Source organism: Eleutherodactylus coqui, chromosome 5 (assembly GCF_035609145.1).
Source record: "Eleutherodactylus coqui strain aEleCoq1 chromosome 5, aEleCoq1.hap1, whole genome shotgun sequence".
Classification (NCBI taxonomy): Eukaryota; Metazoa; Chordata; class Amphibia; order Anura; family Eleutherodactylidae; genus Eleutherodactylus; species Eleutherodactylus coqui.
The window spans coordinates 213,489,237-213,508,943 of NC_089841.1; the positions used below are offsets into that span (position 1 = coordinate 213,489,237).

At 45.7% G+C, this 19,707-nt stretch overlaps 1 protein-coding gene across 1 annotated transcript in view; it reads right to left on the bottom strand.

Moving 5' to 3' along the window:
• Positions 1–19,707, bottom strand: part of TMC1 (transmembrane channel like 1) — a 65,108-nt gene that overhangs the window by 32,854 nt on the left and 12,547 nt on the right. Inside the window, exons 7-12 of the mRNA XM_066605007.1 lie at positions 12,113–12,194; positions 8,167–8,273; positions 5,983–6,081; positions 5,701–5,843; positions 4,123–4,267; positions 2,160–2,354 (exon numbers count right to left, since the gene is read on the bottom strand). Of these exons, the coding sequence (XP_066461104.1) occupies positions 2,160–2,354; positions 4,123–4,267; positions 5,701–5,843; positions 5,983–6,081; positions 8,167–8,273; positions 12,113–12,194 (771 nt within the window). The remainder of the gene's footprint in view (positions 1–2,159; positions 2,355–4,122; positions 4,268–5,700; positions 5,844–5,982; positions 6,082–8,166; positions 8,274–12,112; positions 12,195–19,707) is intronic.

Consider the following 19,707-nt stretch of genomic DNA (forward strand, 5'->3'; position numbering starts at 1 on the left):
ATGTGCACGCAAAATACGGAAATGTGTACAAACCCATTGATATCAATTGGTTATATTACCTGCATATTGTGTGCACAAACTTTGTGCGTGCAAATACATGTGCAAATACGTCCCTGTGAAACCTGTAGTCTAGAAACAAAAATATGACCTTTTTGATGTGTTCACAAGGCTGTGGTGCTGGCAGTGGTCTCCATTACCAGGAGCTAGCTGTGAGTTTAGTCTAGCAGTGGGGTGCTGCTCACCTGATTTTCTTAAAGGTGCCACAGATGTGTTCTTTATTAATTCTCCTCTGGCTAAATTCATCATAATACAGTCCTGCACCCAGAGGTGTAACTTAAGCTCCAAGGCCCAATGCAAAACTTATAACAGGGCCCCCAACTATAATGCTTTATTTATACTAATAGGCTTACTTTGTGGAGAAGCTAGGCCTTATGGCCCTACTAAGGCTCCTGGGTCCAGAAGCAACCACATCTCCTGTGGTTACCCAGTGGCCAGCACCACTTTCCCAAATTTTCCCACCACTTTCCCAAACTTTAGCAAAATAATTCACAGATGCACCAAGGGTACAAGGCAGCCTAGTAGGGCGCTCAAAACAGTTGTCTTTTAGATGTATATGACCGTGTAAGAATGTCACAGAGGCAGTGCTAAACATGAACTTTAAGAGCCGCAGTTGCATAATGTTTACAACTATGGTGAGACACAAGCATAATAGTTACAGCAGCAGTGAGGCACACAAACATATTGGTTCTCACAGAGAAGTAGTACTTGAAGGAGGTTAAAACAGGCACTGTGGTGATGGATTATAATTGCTATTTCATTATGTCTGTGTAAGGGAGGGGTCACACTTGTCATATTCCCGGCGGAAATCTTGCGGTTTTGCCGCAGCGAAAAACCGCAAGATTTCCACCGGGAAAGCGCTGCTTCAAAACCCACAGCACCTAGCTGTGGGTTTGGGAGTGGCTCGGCTGCATGCTTTTCCGTTGCAGCCGGCGCTCCCATAGAGGGGAGAGGCTACAACGGACAAAAAAATAAAAACAGACATGCTGCGGCTGGGAAATCCACTCCACAGCACTGGATTCTGGCAGCTTTGCCACGACGGATTGGCCGTTCCGTGTGGACGAGATTTTTGACAAATCTCGTCCACATGGCTGGCAAAACTTGGGATTAGCGGCCGCAGCGAAATTCCGCACGGAATTTCCGTGGCAAATCCGCCCTGTGTGAACCCAGTCTAAATAATTTGTTTGTGCCAAGAGCTTGCAACTAGAGGTGTTGCATGGTTTCTTGCACCATGTGGCATTTTCTGCACATGTCATCAATAAGTGTGATGTCTTTTAGGATGTGTTTTTTGTGTTTCTGACTAGATCCTGTATGGCAATCATGAACCCCTCTATTTCTCCAAAGAAGTTTCCCCGAGCCAGACAGCAGTTTGATGCAGTTTTTTCAACATGATCCCAACTGAGGTCAAAGGCGTGCCTACCATGGAGCTCCTTCTTGGCCCATGAGTTGTTCTTGTTCTGTGTGCGTTCAGTGAATAACTCCAAAGGCATAAGTGAGCACTGGAAGATTCCTTGCCTAATGTATATTTGGTTTGGCTTTACGGATATGTGAGGAAGTGTGAGATGTAGTGTTGTTCTCCAGGGCCACATTGTAGTTTGAAGGAATGAGATGAAAGTTGGAAGTGTTTTGCAAATATGTCGTATGTGTATCTGCCAAGTGTAAGAGATGAGGTTGAAAGCTTTTTTGTAGTCCAGGTGTGTCATGTTAACGCTTGTGTGATTGCCGTACAATAACTGAGTTCTTTGCATCCCGTGTGATTTCTACAACTTTTTTGTTGCTTAGTAGGAACGTTGTGTTCCTCAACATTTTGTTAGTGAGGCAAGAAATCAACATTTTGTAGAGTGTTGGTAGACGTGTGATTGGTCTGTATTGTGGTGGGTCTTTGGTGTTGGTTTTTGGTTTCATATATGTGATGCCCTGTGTGGGAAATTCTGGCATATCTTATGGATTGTGTGTCATGTGGTTAGCTAGTTCTTGGTGTAGAGATGTACATTTTGTATATTGTATTGTTATCATTATATCTCTTTATTGTAGCACACATTACCTGCATCCTTCATTACATTATAAAGATTTTGGTACAGAATTTAAAAAATGATACTAACTTCATTTCGTTCCCACCAACCATAGTTTTCCAGACCCTCCAAGGCAAATTGCTGGGATCTACGCACAACGAAATAAATGAGATAACCGCTGCCAGCCAGTGTGCACAGAACTAGGAAGTTTGCAAGGACTCGGAGAAATCGGACTAAATGAATGTTTTCCTCTTTCCTGTTTTCTTGTTCTTCTAGGATTGATTCCTGTAGAAGAAGTAAAATTCTTGTTCTAAAATTGTAGAAGACATTCTATTCTTGTATACAATTAGGTAAGAAGAAAAATATTACTTTTGCACTATACATTACAAAACAAAAGCGTAACAACAAAATAGAATTGTACCCGAAGTAGAAGGTAGCTTTCGGTATTCAACCACATTACTTTTAGAGAAGTAAGGTGCATCTTAGCTTTCTTTGCACCACTAGTTCTCAATGCATCTCCTCTCCTACCTAGTTTTGGATGAGGGAGCTATAGGCTATAATATCCTATTGGTGATTCTTTGGTCATTAAGGGATTATGCACATGGATCTATTACAGCTCCATTTTCTATAGCCATAATAGGACATCCATAGTGGCGCATGAGTCCTCTACTATACCTTCAAATGCCTCAGATTTCCTATGGAACTGGGCAGAAAAAAGTGGTGCATAGTCTATTAAACTCTGTATGTACATGCGGAGTTCAGTGGAGCCTGTGTGGTAATGCACAAAGGCTGTAGGGTTCTGTACTAAATTAGCATACAGGCTCCCTGCCCTGCCATACAGGTTTCATGCCAGAGTGCAGATGCTCAATATCCCATTCACTTTAGCCGCTTAAAGGCTATGTATACCTTTGCACAGTTTTTTTTTTTAAATCTATTGGAATTGAAGACTTTTTGTAATTGATTTTCATTAAAAAATTCTGCTTGTTTGTTTTATATGCTTGTTTTTCAAGGCACAGCAGACTGGAGGACTGGCATATCAGCAAATTCTGTCAGTCAGAGTAAGCCAACTGACTCCTCCACTAGCCTGCTTCCCTGTTGTGAATGAGCATTCATTGCTTTTCCATTGAGCTATTAGAGCTTTATGACAGTGATGGGATCAGTAGGACAGAGAGCAGAGAAAGCTACTATAACAGAGCGCTGTTTTTCACTCCAGGTGAATTTTCTGCTCTTATGAGCAGTGAGGAGGAATGACCAGTATGCATGAACAATTATTTATCCTGTGTCTGTATCAGCCTATGTAGGGATAGAACCCCAAATATTAACACCCAGTTGTCAATGTATTCATAAATGTTGAAGAGGAATAACAGAAAAATAGCAAAACAGATCTCTAAGAAAATATAGAGTCTCTAGAATTGTTATATTTATGGGGAATACAGATATTTACTAAAACAAACATGTCAAGAGAGCTGACAGGTAGAGATGAGCGAGCGTACTCACTGAAGGCAATTACTCGAGCGAGCACTGCCTGCTCGGAAGAAAAGATTCGTCTGCCGGCGCGGGGGAGCAGTGAGTTGCGGGAGTGAGCAGGAGGGAGCGGGGGGGGGGAGAGAGGGAGAGAGAGATTTCCCCTCCGTTACCCCCCGCTCTCCCCCGCCGCTCCCCGATCCCGCTGACACCCAATCGTTTCTTCCGAGTGGGCAGGTACTCGCTAAGGGCAATGCTCGCTCGAGTAATTGTCTTTAGCGAGTATGCTCGCTCATCTCTACTGCAGGTCTTCTTTTGACTTTGTGGGACAACTGCTGTAACTCTATAATATAAGCATAACTTATAAAAACTTGGGTATATAGAAACTGGAAGATTCTAATATATTAAGATTTTTAACTCATTATTATACCATTTAAAGCTCTTGAGAGGTTAATTCTTATGCCTATTCCATACCTCTGATGACCTTAGAGATGTAGAGATGCGGTCATACATTCAGTAAAATGCAGATTGTCTAGATCACATTAATTAGACTGAGGACTGAGAACAACAAATGGAATTATTGTTTTACCTTAAAACTTGTTGTAATAGATGCAAATTTATTGTCAGCTGTTTCAGGGTTTCCAATGAGAAAATCCCAGCTTGTATACATTTTCCAGCTAAAATTAAAGCTGTTATCATCTCCTCCACCATCGTCATTAGCATTCTTGGCCATTCTTAAAGAAAATTAACAAAACATATTTAGAATTAGAAAAAAATCTGATTTTTTTTCCACTTTCTAACAGTATCACAATACATCATCAATAATCAGATAAAAAGGGTCTACCCCTTTGAGTGAGGGATCAAATGACAGACCCATAAGCCATGGGTGAAGGTCTTCCACTCCTAGACATGTTAGGGTTGGTTATGCAACTGCAACTGAATTTGAATTTTATGACTAAAATGTTAAATTTCTATGTTAGATCTTGTAAAATCAATTAGAGTAATCTTAAAAAAAAATTGTGTGCCAGATTTTCCTCTTACATACTTCGTATGGTACCTCCACCTGCTCTTTTGTTTTCTTCTCAAAGCATCCATCGAATGTGTCCAGTGCTGGTGATAAGAAGCCTCTTTGAGTGCTGATTCTTATTGTTTGGCCCGTATAATAACAAGTATTGTACCGCCATCTATGTACAAGAAGATCCAGACTGAGCTACTAAGCGTATGTAACCATCAGCACTGGACACATTAAGTAGACATTATGAGAAGTAAACAAAAGAAGACAAAAATTATGACAACTACAAAAAATGGCCAATTTCAAGTCAAAATCAACAAAGAGGCAAGACTTCACCTTCCTTGGTTCGATAATTGACCAGGATGTAGAATCTATGCCAGAGATAAAACATAGGATAGCATTTGGGGAAAGCGAGATGCTAAACATGGACAAAATCAGGAAAAGTAGAGATATTGGCATCACAACTAAGTGCAGGATAGCGCAAACCGCTGTTTTCCCCACAGCCATGTATGGATGTGAAAACTGGACTGCAAAAAAAAGTTGATAGAAGGATACTGATGCATTTGAGCTGTGGTGCTGGCGAAAGCTGCTGTGTGGACGGCGAGAGTAACAAACAGAAGTCCTGAATCGTATAAGACCCGATATATCACTGGAGGGCAAGATGATCGGGCTCAAGCTCACGGATTTTGGCCATGTAATGCGAGCAGAGTTGCAAGAAAAATCTGTAATGCTTGGACAGACCAGTGAAAACAGAAGACCCGGCCGCCAAAGAACATGATGGCTGATACTGTCAAAGCTGATACTGGCATGGATATCACACAACTGAAAGAAGCAGTACAAAACTGAAAAGCATGGAGGGAGCTCCTCTTTAGGGTCACCGAGGGTCGTGAACGACTAAATGGCTAACAACAACTATATGAGAAATAATCAAAAGAACAGTAGAAATGCGCCATAACAAGTATGTGACATCGATATCTGCACACAAGCATTTCTTAATAATTATTCCAACTGAAAAAGTATTTTTTGCACGTTCTATCAGAAAAATTGAATATTTCATAGTGGGAAATGTAACATGTTTTGATTTTAAGTATTTGTGATTTTGTTCTTTTTTTTATTGGATAAGAACTTAGAACCACACATGCCAAACGTACTTACGTTCTGATAACAACCATGAAACTGTAGGCAATGGTGCCAATTCCAACTAATAGGTAAGAAAGAGGTAACCTGAACTGCAGCCATCCAATAGTTCTTTGGCTGTTGTAATAACCATAGAAGAGGACAGAATATTGAGCAAGTCCCTATAAGAAGTAAAAACAGAGTCAAATCAAATGCATACACAATGCAAGGAAGGATCCATATATCCATACTAGAATTATGTAACATTTGTATTATCTGAGAAAACATCCATTCATGAAACTCTATAGAAAAATCTCTTACACTAAAATCATACAGCGTGGCAAAATTCATAGCAGAGGGTTGTTCAGCTCTCGGAACAGTCTTTCTTGGAATTGAACCATATGGTTTCCCCATTAATGCCTGTAAGTGGATAAACATGAGAGGATATGACATTAAATAAAAGTATCAAGAACATATCCTTTATCGATAGATAGCTAAATAGTTCAGACAGATATGAGAAGTGGCTATTAAAGTGTACCTTAAACAACTGTCCCTATAGATATGGGACACTCAACTACTTTTCGCTACTTACTTGGGTCTACTGTCTAGTGAAGGGCCGGCAGATGTAAGTAAAACTTGTTAAGCAGAGCACATGGGGCTAAAACACTAAAACCCTATTAAAATGTAGCACAAAATACTTTCCCAAACAAATGCCACAGTGCAGCACAAAGTAGCTCACCCGAAGTACAAAACATATAGCACAGTGCAACATAAAATACCTCCCTAAACATGCCAAATACCACAATAAAATGTAATGTGAGCCGATGCTTCCATGATGAGTTGCTGTGGGAATAAAATAAATCTGAGGAATGATTGTAATCATGACATCGGTTATAAAACCTAGTGTGGAAAATAAAAAAACAAGCAAGAAATGTAATGATTACATTACTTTCAGCACTTTTATTCCCACCCCAAATTATCAAGAAATGTATTGAGTCGTGCTTGCATGGTGATTTGTACAAGTGCACAATACTTAACCTTTGCCTGTGTGAGTTAGGATGGGTTCCAAGCTGCAGTAACTACGTGCAACCAAAAACCAACCCATGGTGGCCAATGGTGGAAGATTTTGTTGGTAAAGGGCAGTATTATCGGCATAATTGTGCAGCCATTGGCCCCAGTGGGTGGCTGGGTCTAAGCCAAATGTGGTTACCACACCATGGAAACCCAGCTTAACTCACGAGGCAGGGCAAACGTATTGAAGGCTTGTACACAATCCCCATAAAAGCACGACTCAATACATTTACTGCATTGTGGAAACCAACCATTAGGTCACTTTCAGACGAGCAAAACATTGGCACATTTTTGGGCCCATATTACAGATGAGTGTTGGCCCAACTGAAGGTCTACTGACCCAACCTCACAGCATCATAGGGATCTATGATGTTGTGAGTGCAGATCTTTGGAGGCCACAGTTTCGAAATTCAATACATTCGCTAACTCAGTTAAAGGAAACCTGTCACCTCCCTACAGCACCATAAACCAAGTTATGATGCTGTTAGGAGAGGTGACAAGAAGTCGGGTGATGGATCTTTTATACTTACATGCTCACATCGACTCTTTTTAGACTGCTGTGTGCACGCTTTCCGTTAGACCTGTATGGGAGAGCGGTTGTACATCAACCGGAAAAAAGTCAGCATAGGAATAGCGAAAAGGATGTGAAAAGATCTGGTATGGAGGCGCAACCCTCTAAGTTACTAGAAGATGAAGATCAAGGTCCAATGTGTGATGGTGAAAGGACCTCTTTTTTATTTTTTCACAAATTAAAAAACAGCAATAGAATACACATTTCGGGGATGAACCCCTTCGTCAGTTCGGCTGGATAGGACAACAGGATGCCTGGGGGTGACACAATTCCAAAGGTGTATTGGATGTGTCGGAGGTCCTGTGTGCAGGAGGACAGGGGAGAAAAAGAAGTGCTTTGTGAAAAACTAAATAAAAAAGAAGTGCTTTCACCATCACACATTGGATCTTGATCTTCATCTTCTAGTAGCTTAGAGGGTTGCGCCTCCATACCAGTTTTTTTCACATCTTTTTCGCTACACTCACACCCACACTGGTGGAGCGTCATCTGGTTGGCAGCAACTCCACTATTCGAAAAACTCCATCATTGGAAACACTTTGTACTCCAGAAATATTCCACCACCCTCACTGGGTCTTGCTCCACCCTCCTTTTTCATTTCTTTTACTCGCATAGGAATAGGACAGCAGGTAAGGATAAGAAAAGACATCACCCGGCTCCTTGCCACTTCCCCTAACAGCACCATAGCTTAGTTTATGGTGCTGTAGGGGGGTGACAGATTTGCGTTAAAGGAAGAATAACATATGAATAGGCATAATGGCCATGATTTCTATTCATCTCCCAATAAATAATGAAGATTGTACTTACATATTACTCATTACAAACTAGGATATCTAAACTGTGGATAGAGAAGTTGAATACAATACCTCAGGCACCATGACTAGACCAAATGTTAGTCCAAAGAGTATCATATTGATTCCATACATCCAACGAAGAAAAATGAAATAAGACGCAACTGAAGATCCGAAATGACCTGATTATAGAAATATATTGTATAGTTAGGGTTGTAATAGCAATCATAAGAAGCAATGTTGTGTCTTGTAGACATAACTCATAACTACTTCAAAAGTTTCAAAGTTGTGCAGCCATATTGGAATTTCATGGGCATGTCTCTCCAATTTTTAAGACCAATATCCGATCTTTATCCATATTTAAAGAGGTTTCCTACAAAATGTTGGCAACAGGGAATTTTTAATGACTGAAATGTAGAGATGAGCGAACACCAAAATGCTCGGGTACTCGTTACTCGGCACGAAATTTTCGCAATGCTCGAGGGTTCGTTTCGAGTAACGAACCCCATTGAAGTCAATGGGCGACCGGAGCATTTTTGTATTTCGCCGATGCTCGCTAAGGTTTTCATGTGTGAAAATCTGGGCAATTCAAGAAAGTGATGGGAACGACACAGCAACGGATAGGGCAGGCGAGGGGCTACATGTTGGGCTGCATCTCAAGTTCACAGGTCCCACTATTAAGCCACAATAGCGGCAAGAGTGGGCCCCCCCCCCCGCACTGTCAGCGTAAAGATCGTTCTCCTCTGGCACAGCTGTAACAGCTGTGGCAGAGAAGAACGATGTTAACCATTGAATTCAATGGAACCAGCAATACAGCAGGTTCCACTGAATGCAATGGGCTGCCGGCGATCGCAGGATGAATGGTCGGGAAGGGGTTAAATATATAACCCCTTCCCTGCAATTCATCCAGAAATGTGATACACTAAAAATATATACCGGCATATAAGGCGACGGGGCGTATAAGACGACCCCCCAACTGTCACCTTATACGCCGGCAATACAGTGGAGCAAAGAATAAAAAGCATTACTTACTTCTTCAGACGATCTGCGCCGCTCCTGCAGACTGTCACTCCTTCCTGGTCCACGGACTAAAGCTTTCTCTATGAAAGGCTTGAAATCCCCGCCTCCAGAAACACAGCCAATCACAGCAATTCAATGACATCACTGTCATTGGCTGTGATTGGCTGAAGGCACGTGTGTTTCTGGAGGCGTGGATTTAAAGCCTTTCGTAGAGAAAGCAATGCTCTGCCGGGAACCAGGAGGGAGCGACAGCCTGCAGGAGCACCGCAGAACACCAGGAAGGAGTGACAGTCTACAGGAGCGGCGCAGATCGTCTGAAAAAGTGAGTAATGCTTTTTATTCTTTGCTCCACTGTATTGCTGGCGTATAAGGTGACAGTTGGGGGGTCGTCTTATACGCCCCGTCGCCTTATACGCCGGTATATATTTTTAGTGTATCACATTTCTGGATGAATTGCAGGGAAGGGGTTATATATTTAACCCCTTCCCGACCATTCATCCTCCGATCGCCGGCAGCCCATTGCATTCAGTGGAACCTGCTGTATTGCTGGTTCCATTGAATTCAATGGGCAAACATCGTTCTTCTCTGCTACAGCTGTTACAGCTGTGGCAGAAAAGAAGGATTTGTCTTCTATATGTTCTCAATGGGGTCGGCGCTGCTGCCGCCGGCCCCACTGAGCGCATATAGAGACGATTTATGGCCTTTAGAAGGACCGTTGGGGTTCTTGAAGCCTACAATACACCTAACACTCTCCCTATAGTAGCTCCAACACGATACCACTTTCCCTGAACTAATGTCAGAATACATCCGTAGCGAGCCGCGGGAAGGGCAGATTTCAATACTCGGGTGACACCTTACCTCCCCAGCCACTCACAGCAGGGGGGTGGTATAGGGCTTAAACGTTGCAGGGGGAAGTTGTAATGCCTTCCCTGTCTTTCAATTGGCCAGAAAAGCGCGCTAACGTCTCACAGAGGAAAGTGAAAGTAACCCGAACACCGCGTGGTGCTCGTTAAGAGTAACGAGCATCCCGAACACCCTAATATTCGCACGAATGTTAAGCTCGGACGAGTACGTTCGCTCATCTCTACTGAAATGTGAACTGATGACTGATTGTCCGTCAAAATGCCACATGCATGACTATATGAGTGCAGGTTAGATATATGACCTCATGCAATACTGAGAAAGCCATTATGTAAGCCTTGGTTCACACGGGGCGGATTCCCGTCAGAAATCTTGCGGTTTGGCCGCAACAAAAAAAGCGAGATTTCCGCTGGGAGAACCGCCACGGAAAAAGCCACAGTGGCTTTGAAGCGGCCCGGCCGCTCGCTCTTCCGTTGCGGCCGGCGCTCCCATAGAGCAGAGCGTGGCCGCAGCGGAATGAAAAAAAGAATGGACATGCTGCATATTCTGAAACCGCGGCTGCGGATTGGCCACCCCGTGTGGACGAGATTTCTGAGAACTCTCGTCCACATGGCTGGCTAATCCCGAAATTAGCGGCCGTGGGCGGATTTGCCACGGCTAAATTCCGCATTGAAATTCCACGCGGAATTTCCGCGGAAAATCCGCCCTGTGTGAACCCAGCCTAAGAGTTGTAACTATGCTTTCCTTCGTAAATATTCAGTTTACTGCCCTAGTAAAATCATGACCAATTAGTAAAGACTTGCTAATGCGCTCGGGCACTAGGTCAGGAGGATCAGAATAAACTCACCCGGCAGATGGGAGGGAGATCAGCTGGTGGCCAAAAACTCTCTCCCCTCTGAAGTTCCAGGAACACTTTGTATACAGAACACGCTGGGTCCACGTCCAGAGGGTAAATCCAAAGGTTCCATTTTATTGCGTTTTGGCTAATAGAAGTAACCCTTATCAAGCAATAAGAGATAGGGATAAAAGACAACTATATACTGTATAAGAGGCACTTAGATGGAGGACGCTGCTGGAACTACAGAGGGGAAAGAGTTTTTGGCCACCAGCTGATCTCCCTCCCACCTGCTGGGTAAGTTTATTCTGATCCTCCTAACCTAGTGTCCGAGCGCATTAGCAAGTCTTTACTAATTGTCTCCCCCCCCCCCCCCCCCCACACCTGTTTGATGGGGGAGTGTATTTTTTACTTTCCATGCGTCTCTCCACCAGAGTGGATTATGTGAAGATCTGGAAGAACCATCCGGGAACTTTGCTTGTTTTCTTTGGTTCCAAGGCACTGTCCTTATTTTATTCCTTAAAATCATGACCAAGATAACGTAGTTTATTGGCACATCCTCTGGCACCAAAAGCCCTCCTTACCACTACGCAGGCTGTAAGATGCCAGTATAGGCTCATTGACACGGGCGTATGCAGTTTTCGGTCAAACCAAACGTTCACGTGAATGAGGCAGCAGGGGAAAAAAACATCTTCCAGATAAATTGTTTGTCCAGTGGTTGTTATGGGCAGCTTTAGTCAAACAGATTAGGGAAGGGCCAATATGGGCTATTATGGCAACTGTCACAGATCATAAGTCCAGTTTCACACGTTGTATACTAGTTGCAAAATTTTTCTGCACCAAACTTCTGCAACCATTACAGTACAATGTTAGTGAATTGGGTTTGAACAAACCTTATTCACCAGGAGCGGAAAATTAACTGCAGATTTCATTCATTTCAATGCAATGCGAGAAATTCAATTCACATGAAAATACACCGTAAAAATGTATGAAGAATTCCTTGTGAATGTTCTGTGAGGAAAAAACAACTTTTTTTGCAAGTTGTGTGAAATGAGCCTAAAACCGTACAAGTATTTGCTATTTCGAAGGTTAATGTTTAATACCTAAAAGTGTTCATTACATGAAAGCAAATCAACATAATGAAAATCTGGGTTTGTGGCATTTTCTATTACTGTAGTAAGTAGATTAACACTCTAGTTAATTTATTAGCAGCATTTTACTTATTACATGTGCTGTTCTGGGTTCCTAAAGATCTAATCCAAATTAAGGTTTTCATTTGATTTTATTAGCATGTCATTAACTTACTTTCAATTTCTTTAATTTTCATTTCCCACGGTATGCAGGCAGTTTTGAAATTTTCAAAATCTCTTTGAAACTTCATCCATTTCTAGGGGGAAAAAATGCATGAAAAAAAGTATGATAAAAAAAACTTTTACATGTTTTTTTAGTAATAGTTAGAGATGAGCGAACCTACTCGGATAAGCACTACTCGTCCGAGTAATGTGCCTTATCCGAGTACCGCTGTACTCATGCTGAAAGATTCGGGGCGCTCCGCTGCTGACAGGTGAGTCGGAGCGGGGAGCGGGGCAGAGCGGGCGGGAGAGAAGGAGAGAAAGATCTCCCCTCCGTTCCTCCCGGCTCTCCCCTGCAGCTCCCCGCTCCGCAGCGCGTCCCGAATCTTTCAGCACGAGTACAGCGGTACTCGGATAAGGCACATTACTCGGACGAGTAGTGCTTATCCGAGTACGTTCGCTCATCTCTAGTAATAGTTAAACTATAATTGCTAGAGGTAATTGCATTTCTTTTCAGATCTTTCGGTTGCTAAATATTAAGAGTAGACATAAGCGAGTATACTCACTAAGGCACATTACTCGAGCGAGTAGTGCCTTAGCCGAGTATCTCCCCGCTCGTCTTTAAAGATTCGGGGGTCGGCGGGGGGCAGGGAGCGGCGGGGGAGAGCGGGGAGCAACGGAGGGGAGATCTCTCTCTCCCTCTCCCCCCCCCCCCCCCAAATCTTTAGAGACGAGCGGGGAGATACTCGGCCAAGGCACTACTCGCTCGAGTAATGTGCCTTAGCTAGAGATGAGTGAACGTACTCGTCCGAGCTTGATACTCGTTCGAGTATTAGCGTGTTCGAGATGCTCGTTACTCGTAACGAGTACCACGCGATGTTCGGGTTACTTTCACTTTCCTCTCTGAGACAGCGCGCTTTTCTGGCCAATTGAAAGACAGGGAAGGCATTACAACTTCCCCCTGCGACGTTCAAGCCCTATACCACCCCCCTGCAGTGAGTGGCTGGCGAGATCAGGTGTCACCCGAGTATAAAAATCGGCCCCTCCCGCGGCTCGCCTCAGATGCGTTGTGAGATAGCTGAGGGACAGTGATATTGGTGCCAGAGCTGCTATAGGGAGAGTGTTAGGAGTTAGTGTAGGCTTCAAGAACCCCAACGGTCCTTCTTAGGGCCACATCTAACCGTGTGCAGTACTGTGGAGGCTGCTGTTAGCAGTGTTGCAATTTTTTTTTTTTTGGTATATCGGCCGTGCAGAGCATTGCGCCCTGCAGTAATACTACAGGGACAGAAGTGGTGGTTAGGCAGGGAGAGTGTTAGGAGTTAGTGTAGGCTTCAAGAACCCCAACGGTCCTTCTTAGGGCCACATCTAACCGTGTGCAGTACTGTGGAGGCTGCTGTTAGCAGTGTTGCACTTTTTTTTTTTTTGGTATATCGGCCGTGCAGAACATTGCGCCCTGCAGTAATACTACAGGGACAGAATTGTGTAGGCAGGGCCAGAAGACATCTTATTGATTGAATATACGCAGTGGTCCTTTTGCAAAAAAAGATTTGAAAAAAATCTATTTGGCCTGCCTGTCACTCTGCTCAGTGTTCTGGGTCCGTGTGTGCTGGGGGTAAAATTTCTCCAAATAAATACGCAGCCAGCTAAGTGTTACAGCAGGCTTGCGCCAAATTATTTCCTGGCTCTGAAATCACCGCTCTGTTGCACTTAATAACAGTGCAACACTGCAGTTCCGTCACACACATCAGGGACAGAATTGTGTAGGCAGGGACAGAAGACATACACTACCGTTCAAAAGTTTGGGGTCACATTGAAATGTCCTTATTTTTGAAGGAAAAGCACTGTACTTTTCAATGAAGATAACTTTAAACTAGTCCTAACTTTAAACAAATGCACTCTATACATTGCTAATGTGGTAAATGACTATTCTAGCTGCAAATGCCTGGTTTTTTGTGCAATATCTACAAAGGTGAATAGAGGCCCATTTCCAGCAACTATCACTCCAGTGTTCTAATGGTACAATGTGTTTGCTCATTGGCTCAGAAGGCTAATTGATGATTAGAAAACCCTTGTGCAATCATGTTCACACATCTGAAAACAGTCTAGCTCGTTACAGAAGCTACAAAACTGACCTTCCTGTGAGCAGATTGAGTTTCTGGAGCATCACATTTGTGGGGTCAATTAAACGCTCAAAATGGCCAGAAAAAGAGAACTTTCATCTGAAACTCGACAGTCTATTCTTGTTCTTAGAAATGAAGGCTATTCCATGCGAGAAATTGCTAAGAAATTGAAGATTTCCTACAACGGTGTGTACTACTCCCTTCAGAGGACAGCACAAACAGGCTCTAACCAGAGTAGAAAAAGAAGTGGGAGGCCGCGTTGCACAACTAAGCAAGAAGATAAGCACATTAGAGTCTCTAGTTTGAGAAACAGACGCCTCACAGGTACCCAACTGGCATCTTCATTAAATAGTACCCGCAAAACACCAGTGTCAACATCTACAGTGAAGAGGCGGCTGCGGGATTTTGGGCTTCAGGGCAGAGTGGCAAAGAAAAAGCCATATCTGAGACTGGCCAATAAAAGAAAAAGATTACGATGGGCAAAAGAACACAGACATTGGACAGAGGAAGACTGGAAAAAAGTGTTGTGGACGGATGAATCCAAGTTTGAGGTGTTTGGATCACAAAGAAGAACGTTTGTGAGACGCAGAACAAATGAAAAGATGCTGGAAGAATGCCTGACGCCATCTGTTAAGCATGGTGGAGGTAATGTGATGGTCTGGGGTTGCTTTGGTGCTGGTAAGGTGGGAGATTTGTACAGGGTAAAAGGGATTCTGAATAAGGAAGGCTATCACTCCATTTTGCAACGCCATGCCATACCCAGTGGACAGCGCTTGATTGGAACCAATTTCATCCTACAACAGGACAATGACCCTAAACACACCTCCAAATTGTGCAAGAACTATTTACAGCAGAAGCAGGCAGCTGGTATTCTATCGGTAATGGAGTGGCCAGCGCAGTCACCAGATCTGAACCCCATTGAGCTGTTGTGGGAGCAGCTTGACCGTATGGTACGCCAGAAGTGCCCATCCAACCAATCCAACTTGTGGGAGATGCTTCTAGAAGCGTGGGGTGCAATTTCACAAGCTTACCTCAACAAATTAACAGCTAGAATGTCAAAGGTGTGCAATGCTGTAATTGCTGCAAAAGGAGGATTCTTTGACGAAAGCAAAGTTTGATGTAAAAACAATGTTATTTCAAATACAAATCATTATTTCTAACCTTGTCAATGTCTTGACTCTATTTTCTATTCATTTCACAACGCATGGTGGTGAATAAGTGTGACTTTTCATGGAAAACACAAAATTGTTTGGGTGACCCCAAACTTTTGAACGGTAGTGTATATAGATTGAATATACGCAGTGGTCCTTTTGCAAAAAAAGATTTGAAAAAAATCTATTTGGCCTGCCTGTCACTCTGCTCAGTGTTCTGGGTCCGTGTGTGCTGGGGGTAAAATTTCTCCAAATAAATACGCAGCCAGCTAAGTGTTACAGCAGGCTTGCGCCAAATTATTTCCTGGGGTTCCGTAAACGAAGTCAGCCTCCAACCACAGGCCAATAAGCGGCACATTTAATTACAGCGTTCTGTTTCTGCACTACTGCTAATACACCATGCTGAGGGGTAGGGGTAGGCCTATAGGACGTGGACGCGGGCGAGGACGCGGAGGCCCAAGTCAGGGTGTGGGCACAGGCCGAGCCACCGCGGTGGCCAGGGGTAGAGGCAGGGCCAGACCGAATAATCCACCAACTGGTTCCCAAAGCGCCCCCTCGCGCCATGCCACCCTGCAGAGGTCAAGGTGCTCTACGGTGTGGCAGTTTTTCACAGAGACGCCTGACGACCGACGAACAGTGGTGTGCAACCTTTGTCGCGCCAAGATCAGCTGGGGAGGCACCACCACCAGCATGCGCAGGCATATGATGGCCAACCACCCCACAAGGTGGGACGATGCCCGTTCACCGCCTCCGGTTTGCACCACTGCCTCTCCCCCTGTGCCCCAACCTGCCACTGATATCCAACCCCCCTCTGAGGACACAGGCAGTACCGTCTCCTGGCCTGCACCCACACCCTCACCTCCGCTGTCCTCGGCCCCATCCAGCAATGTCTCTCAGCGTAGCGTCCAGACGTCGCTAGTGCCGCAGTTTGAGCGCAAGCGCAAGTACGACATCACGCACCCGCACGCTCAAGCGTTAACTGTGCACATTGCAAAATTGATCAGCCTAGAGATGCTGCCGTATAGGCTTGTGGAAACGGAGGCTTTCAAAAGCATGATGGCGGCGGCGGCCCCGCGCTACTCGGTTCCCAGTCGCCACTACTTTTCCCGATGTGCCGTCCCAGCCCTGCACGACCACGTCTCCCGCAACATTGTACGCGCCCTCACCAACGAGGTTACTGCCAAGGTCCACTTAACAACAGACACGTGGACAAGCACAGGCGGGCAGGGCCACTATATCTCCCTGACGGCACATTGGGTGAATTTAGTGGAGGCTGGGACAGAGTCAGAGCCTGGGACCGCTCACGTCCTACCCACCCCCCGAATTGCGTGCCCCAGCTCGGTGGTGGTATCTGCGGGGGTGTATGCTTCCTCCACTAAACCCTCCTCCTCCTCCTCCTACGCAACCTCTGTCTCGCAATCAAGATGTGTCAGCAGCAGCAGCACGTCGCCAGCAGTCGGTGTCACGCGGCGTGGCAGCACAGCGGTGGCCAAGCGTCAGCAGGCCATGCTGAAACTACTCAGCTTAGGAGAGAAGAGCCACACGGCCTACGAACTGCTGCAGGGTCTGACAGAGCAGACCGACCGCTGGCTTGCGCCCCTGAGCCTCCAACCGGGCATGGTCGTGTGTGACAACGGCCGTAACCTGGTGGCGGCTCTGCAGCTCGGCAACCTCACGCACGTGCCATGCCTGGCCCATGTCTTTAATTTGGTGGTTCAGCGCTTTCTGAAAAGCTACCCCCACTTGTCATACCTGCTCGGAAAGGTGCGCCAGCTCTGCGCACATTTCCGCAAATCCCACACGCACGCTGCCACCCTGCGGACCCTGCAACATCGGTTTAATCTGCCAGTGCACCGACTGCTGTGCGATGTGCCCACACAGTGGAACTCTACGCTCCACATGTTGGCCAGACTCTATGAGCAGCGTAGAGCTATAGTGGAATACCAACTCCAACTTGCGCGGCGCAGTGGGAGTCAGCCTCCTCAATTATTTACAGAAGAGTGGGCCTGGTTGGCAGCCATCTGCCAGGTCCTTGGAAAATTTGAGGAGTCTACCCAGATGGTGAGCGGGGATGCTGCAATCATTAGCGTCACCATTCCTCTGCTATGCCTCTTGAGAAGTTCCCTGCAAAGCATAAAGGCAGACGCTTTGGAATCAGAAACGGAGGCGGGGGAAGACAGTATGTCGCTGGATAGTCAGAGCAACCTCATGTCTATATCTCAGCGCGTTGAGGAGGAGGGGGAGGAGCATGAGGAGGAGGGGGAAGAGACAGCTTGGCCCACTGCTGAGGGGACAGATGCTGCTTGCCTGTCATCCTTTCAGCGTGTATGGCCAGAGGAGGAGGAGGAGGAGGAGGGGGAGGAGCATGAGGAGGAGGGGGAAGAGACAGCTTGGCCCACTGCTGAGGGTACAGATGCAGCTTGCCTGTCATCCTTTCAGTGTGTATGGCCAGAGGAGGAGGAGGAGGATCCTGAACGTGATCTTCCGAGTGAGGACAGCCATGTGTTGCGTACAGGTACCCTGGCACACATGGCTGACTTCATGTTAGGATGCCTTTCTCGTGACCCTCGCGTTACACGCATTCTGGCCACTACGGATTACTGGGTGTACACACTGCTCGATCCACGGTATAAGGAGAGCCTTTGCACTCTCATTCCCGAAGAGGAAAGGGGTTCCAGAATGATGCTATACCACAGGGCGCTGGTGGACAAACTGATGGTAAACTTCCCATCCGACAGCGCTAGTGGCCGAAGGCGCATTTCCGCGGCCCAGGTAGCAGGGGAGGCGCAGAGATCAGGCAGCATGTACAGCGCAGGCAGGGGAACACTCTCTAAGGCCTTTGACAGCTTTATGGCTCCCCAGCAAGACTGTGTCACCGGTCCCCAGTCAAGGCTGAGTTGGCGGGAGCACTGTAAAAGGATGGTGAGGGAGTACGTAGCCGATTGCACGACCGTCCTCGTTGACGCCTCTGCCCCCTACAACTACTGGGTGTTGAAGCTGGACACGTGGCCTGAACTCGCGCTGTATGCCCTGGAGGTGCTTGCTCATCCTGCGGCTAGCGTCTTGTCAGAGAGTGTGTTTAGTGTGGCTGGGGGAATCATCACGGATAAGCGTACCCACCTGTCAACCGACAGTGCCGACAGGCTTACACTCATCAAGATGAACAAAGCCTGGATTTCCCCAGACTTCTCTTCTCCACCAGCGGACAGCAGCGATACCTAAGCAATACGTAGGCTGCACCCGCGGATGGAAGCATCGTTCTCTATCACCATCCAAAACGAGGACCTTTTCGCTTCATCTATCTGTGTATAATATTCCTCCTCCTCCTCCTGCTCCTCCTCCTGAAACCTCACATAATCACGCCGAACGGGCAATTTTCCTTAGGCCCACAAGGCTCAGTCATATAATTTTTCTAAACAATTTTTATACGTTTCAATGCTCATTAAAGCGTTGAAACTTTCACCTCCAACAATTTTTATTTTAACTGGGCTGCCTCCTGGCCTAGTTACCAATTAAGCCACATTAACCAAAGCAATTAATGGGTTTCACCTGCCCTTTTGGTTGGCCATGGCCAATTTTTCTGATGTACATTAGTACTGTTGATACAGCAATTTTTGTGGGCCCTCGCCTACAGTGTAATCAAATGAATTTTTAGCCCACCTGCATTACAGCTGACGTTACATCCGCTGTGTTGGGCAATGCAATGGGATATTTTTATGTACTGCCGGTGGCTTCCTGGCACCCACCCATGCTGTCGGTCCACAGGGAGTTGTAAATGCATCTGTTTCCACTTCTAAAGAACCCCAGTCTGACTGGGGCATGCAGTGTGGGCCGAAGCCCTCCTGCATTAAGCACGACATTACTGCCTCAGCTGTGTTGGGCAATGCAATGGGATATTTTTATGTACCGCCGGTGGCTTCCTGGCACCCACCCATGCTGTGGGTCCACAGGGAATTATAAATGCATCTGTTTCCACTTCTAAAGAACCCCAGTCTGACTGGGGCATGCAGTGTGGGCCGAAGCGCACCTGCATTAAACATGACATTACTACCTCAGCTGTGTTGGGCAATGCAATGGGATATATTTATGTACCGCCGGTGGGTTCCAGGGAGCCACCCATGCTGTGGGTCCACAGGGAATTATAAATGCATCTGTTTCCACTTCTAAAGAACCCCAGTCAGACTGGGGCATGCAGTGTGGGCCGAAGCCCACCTGCATTAAACATGACATTACTACCTCAGCTGTGATGGGCAATGCAATGGGATATTTTTATGTACCGCCGGTGGGTTCCAGGGAGCCACCCATGCTGTCGGTCCACAGGGACTTCACAATAGGGA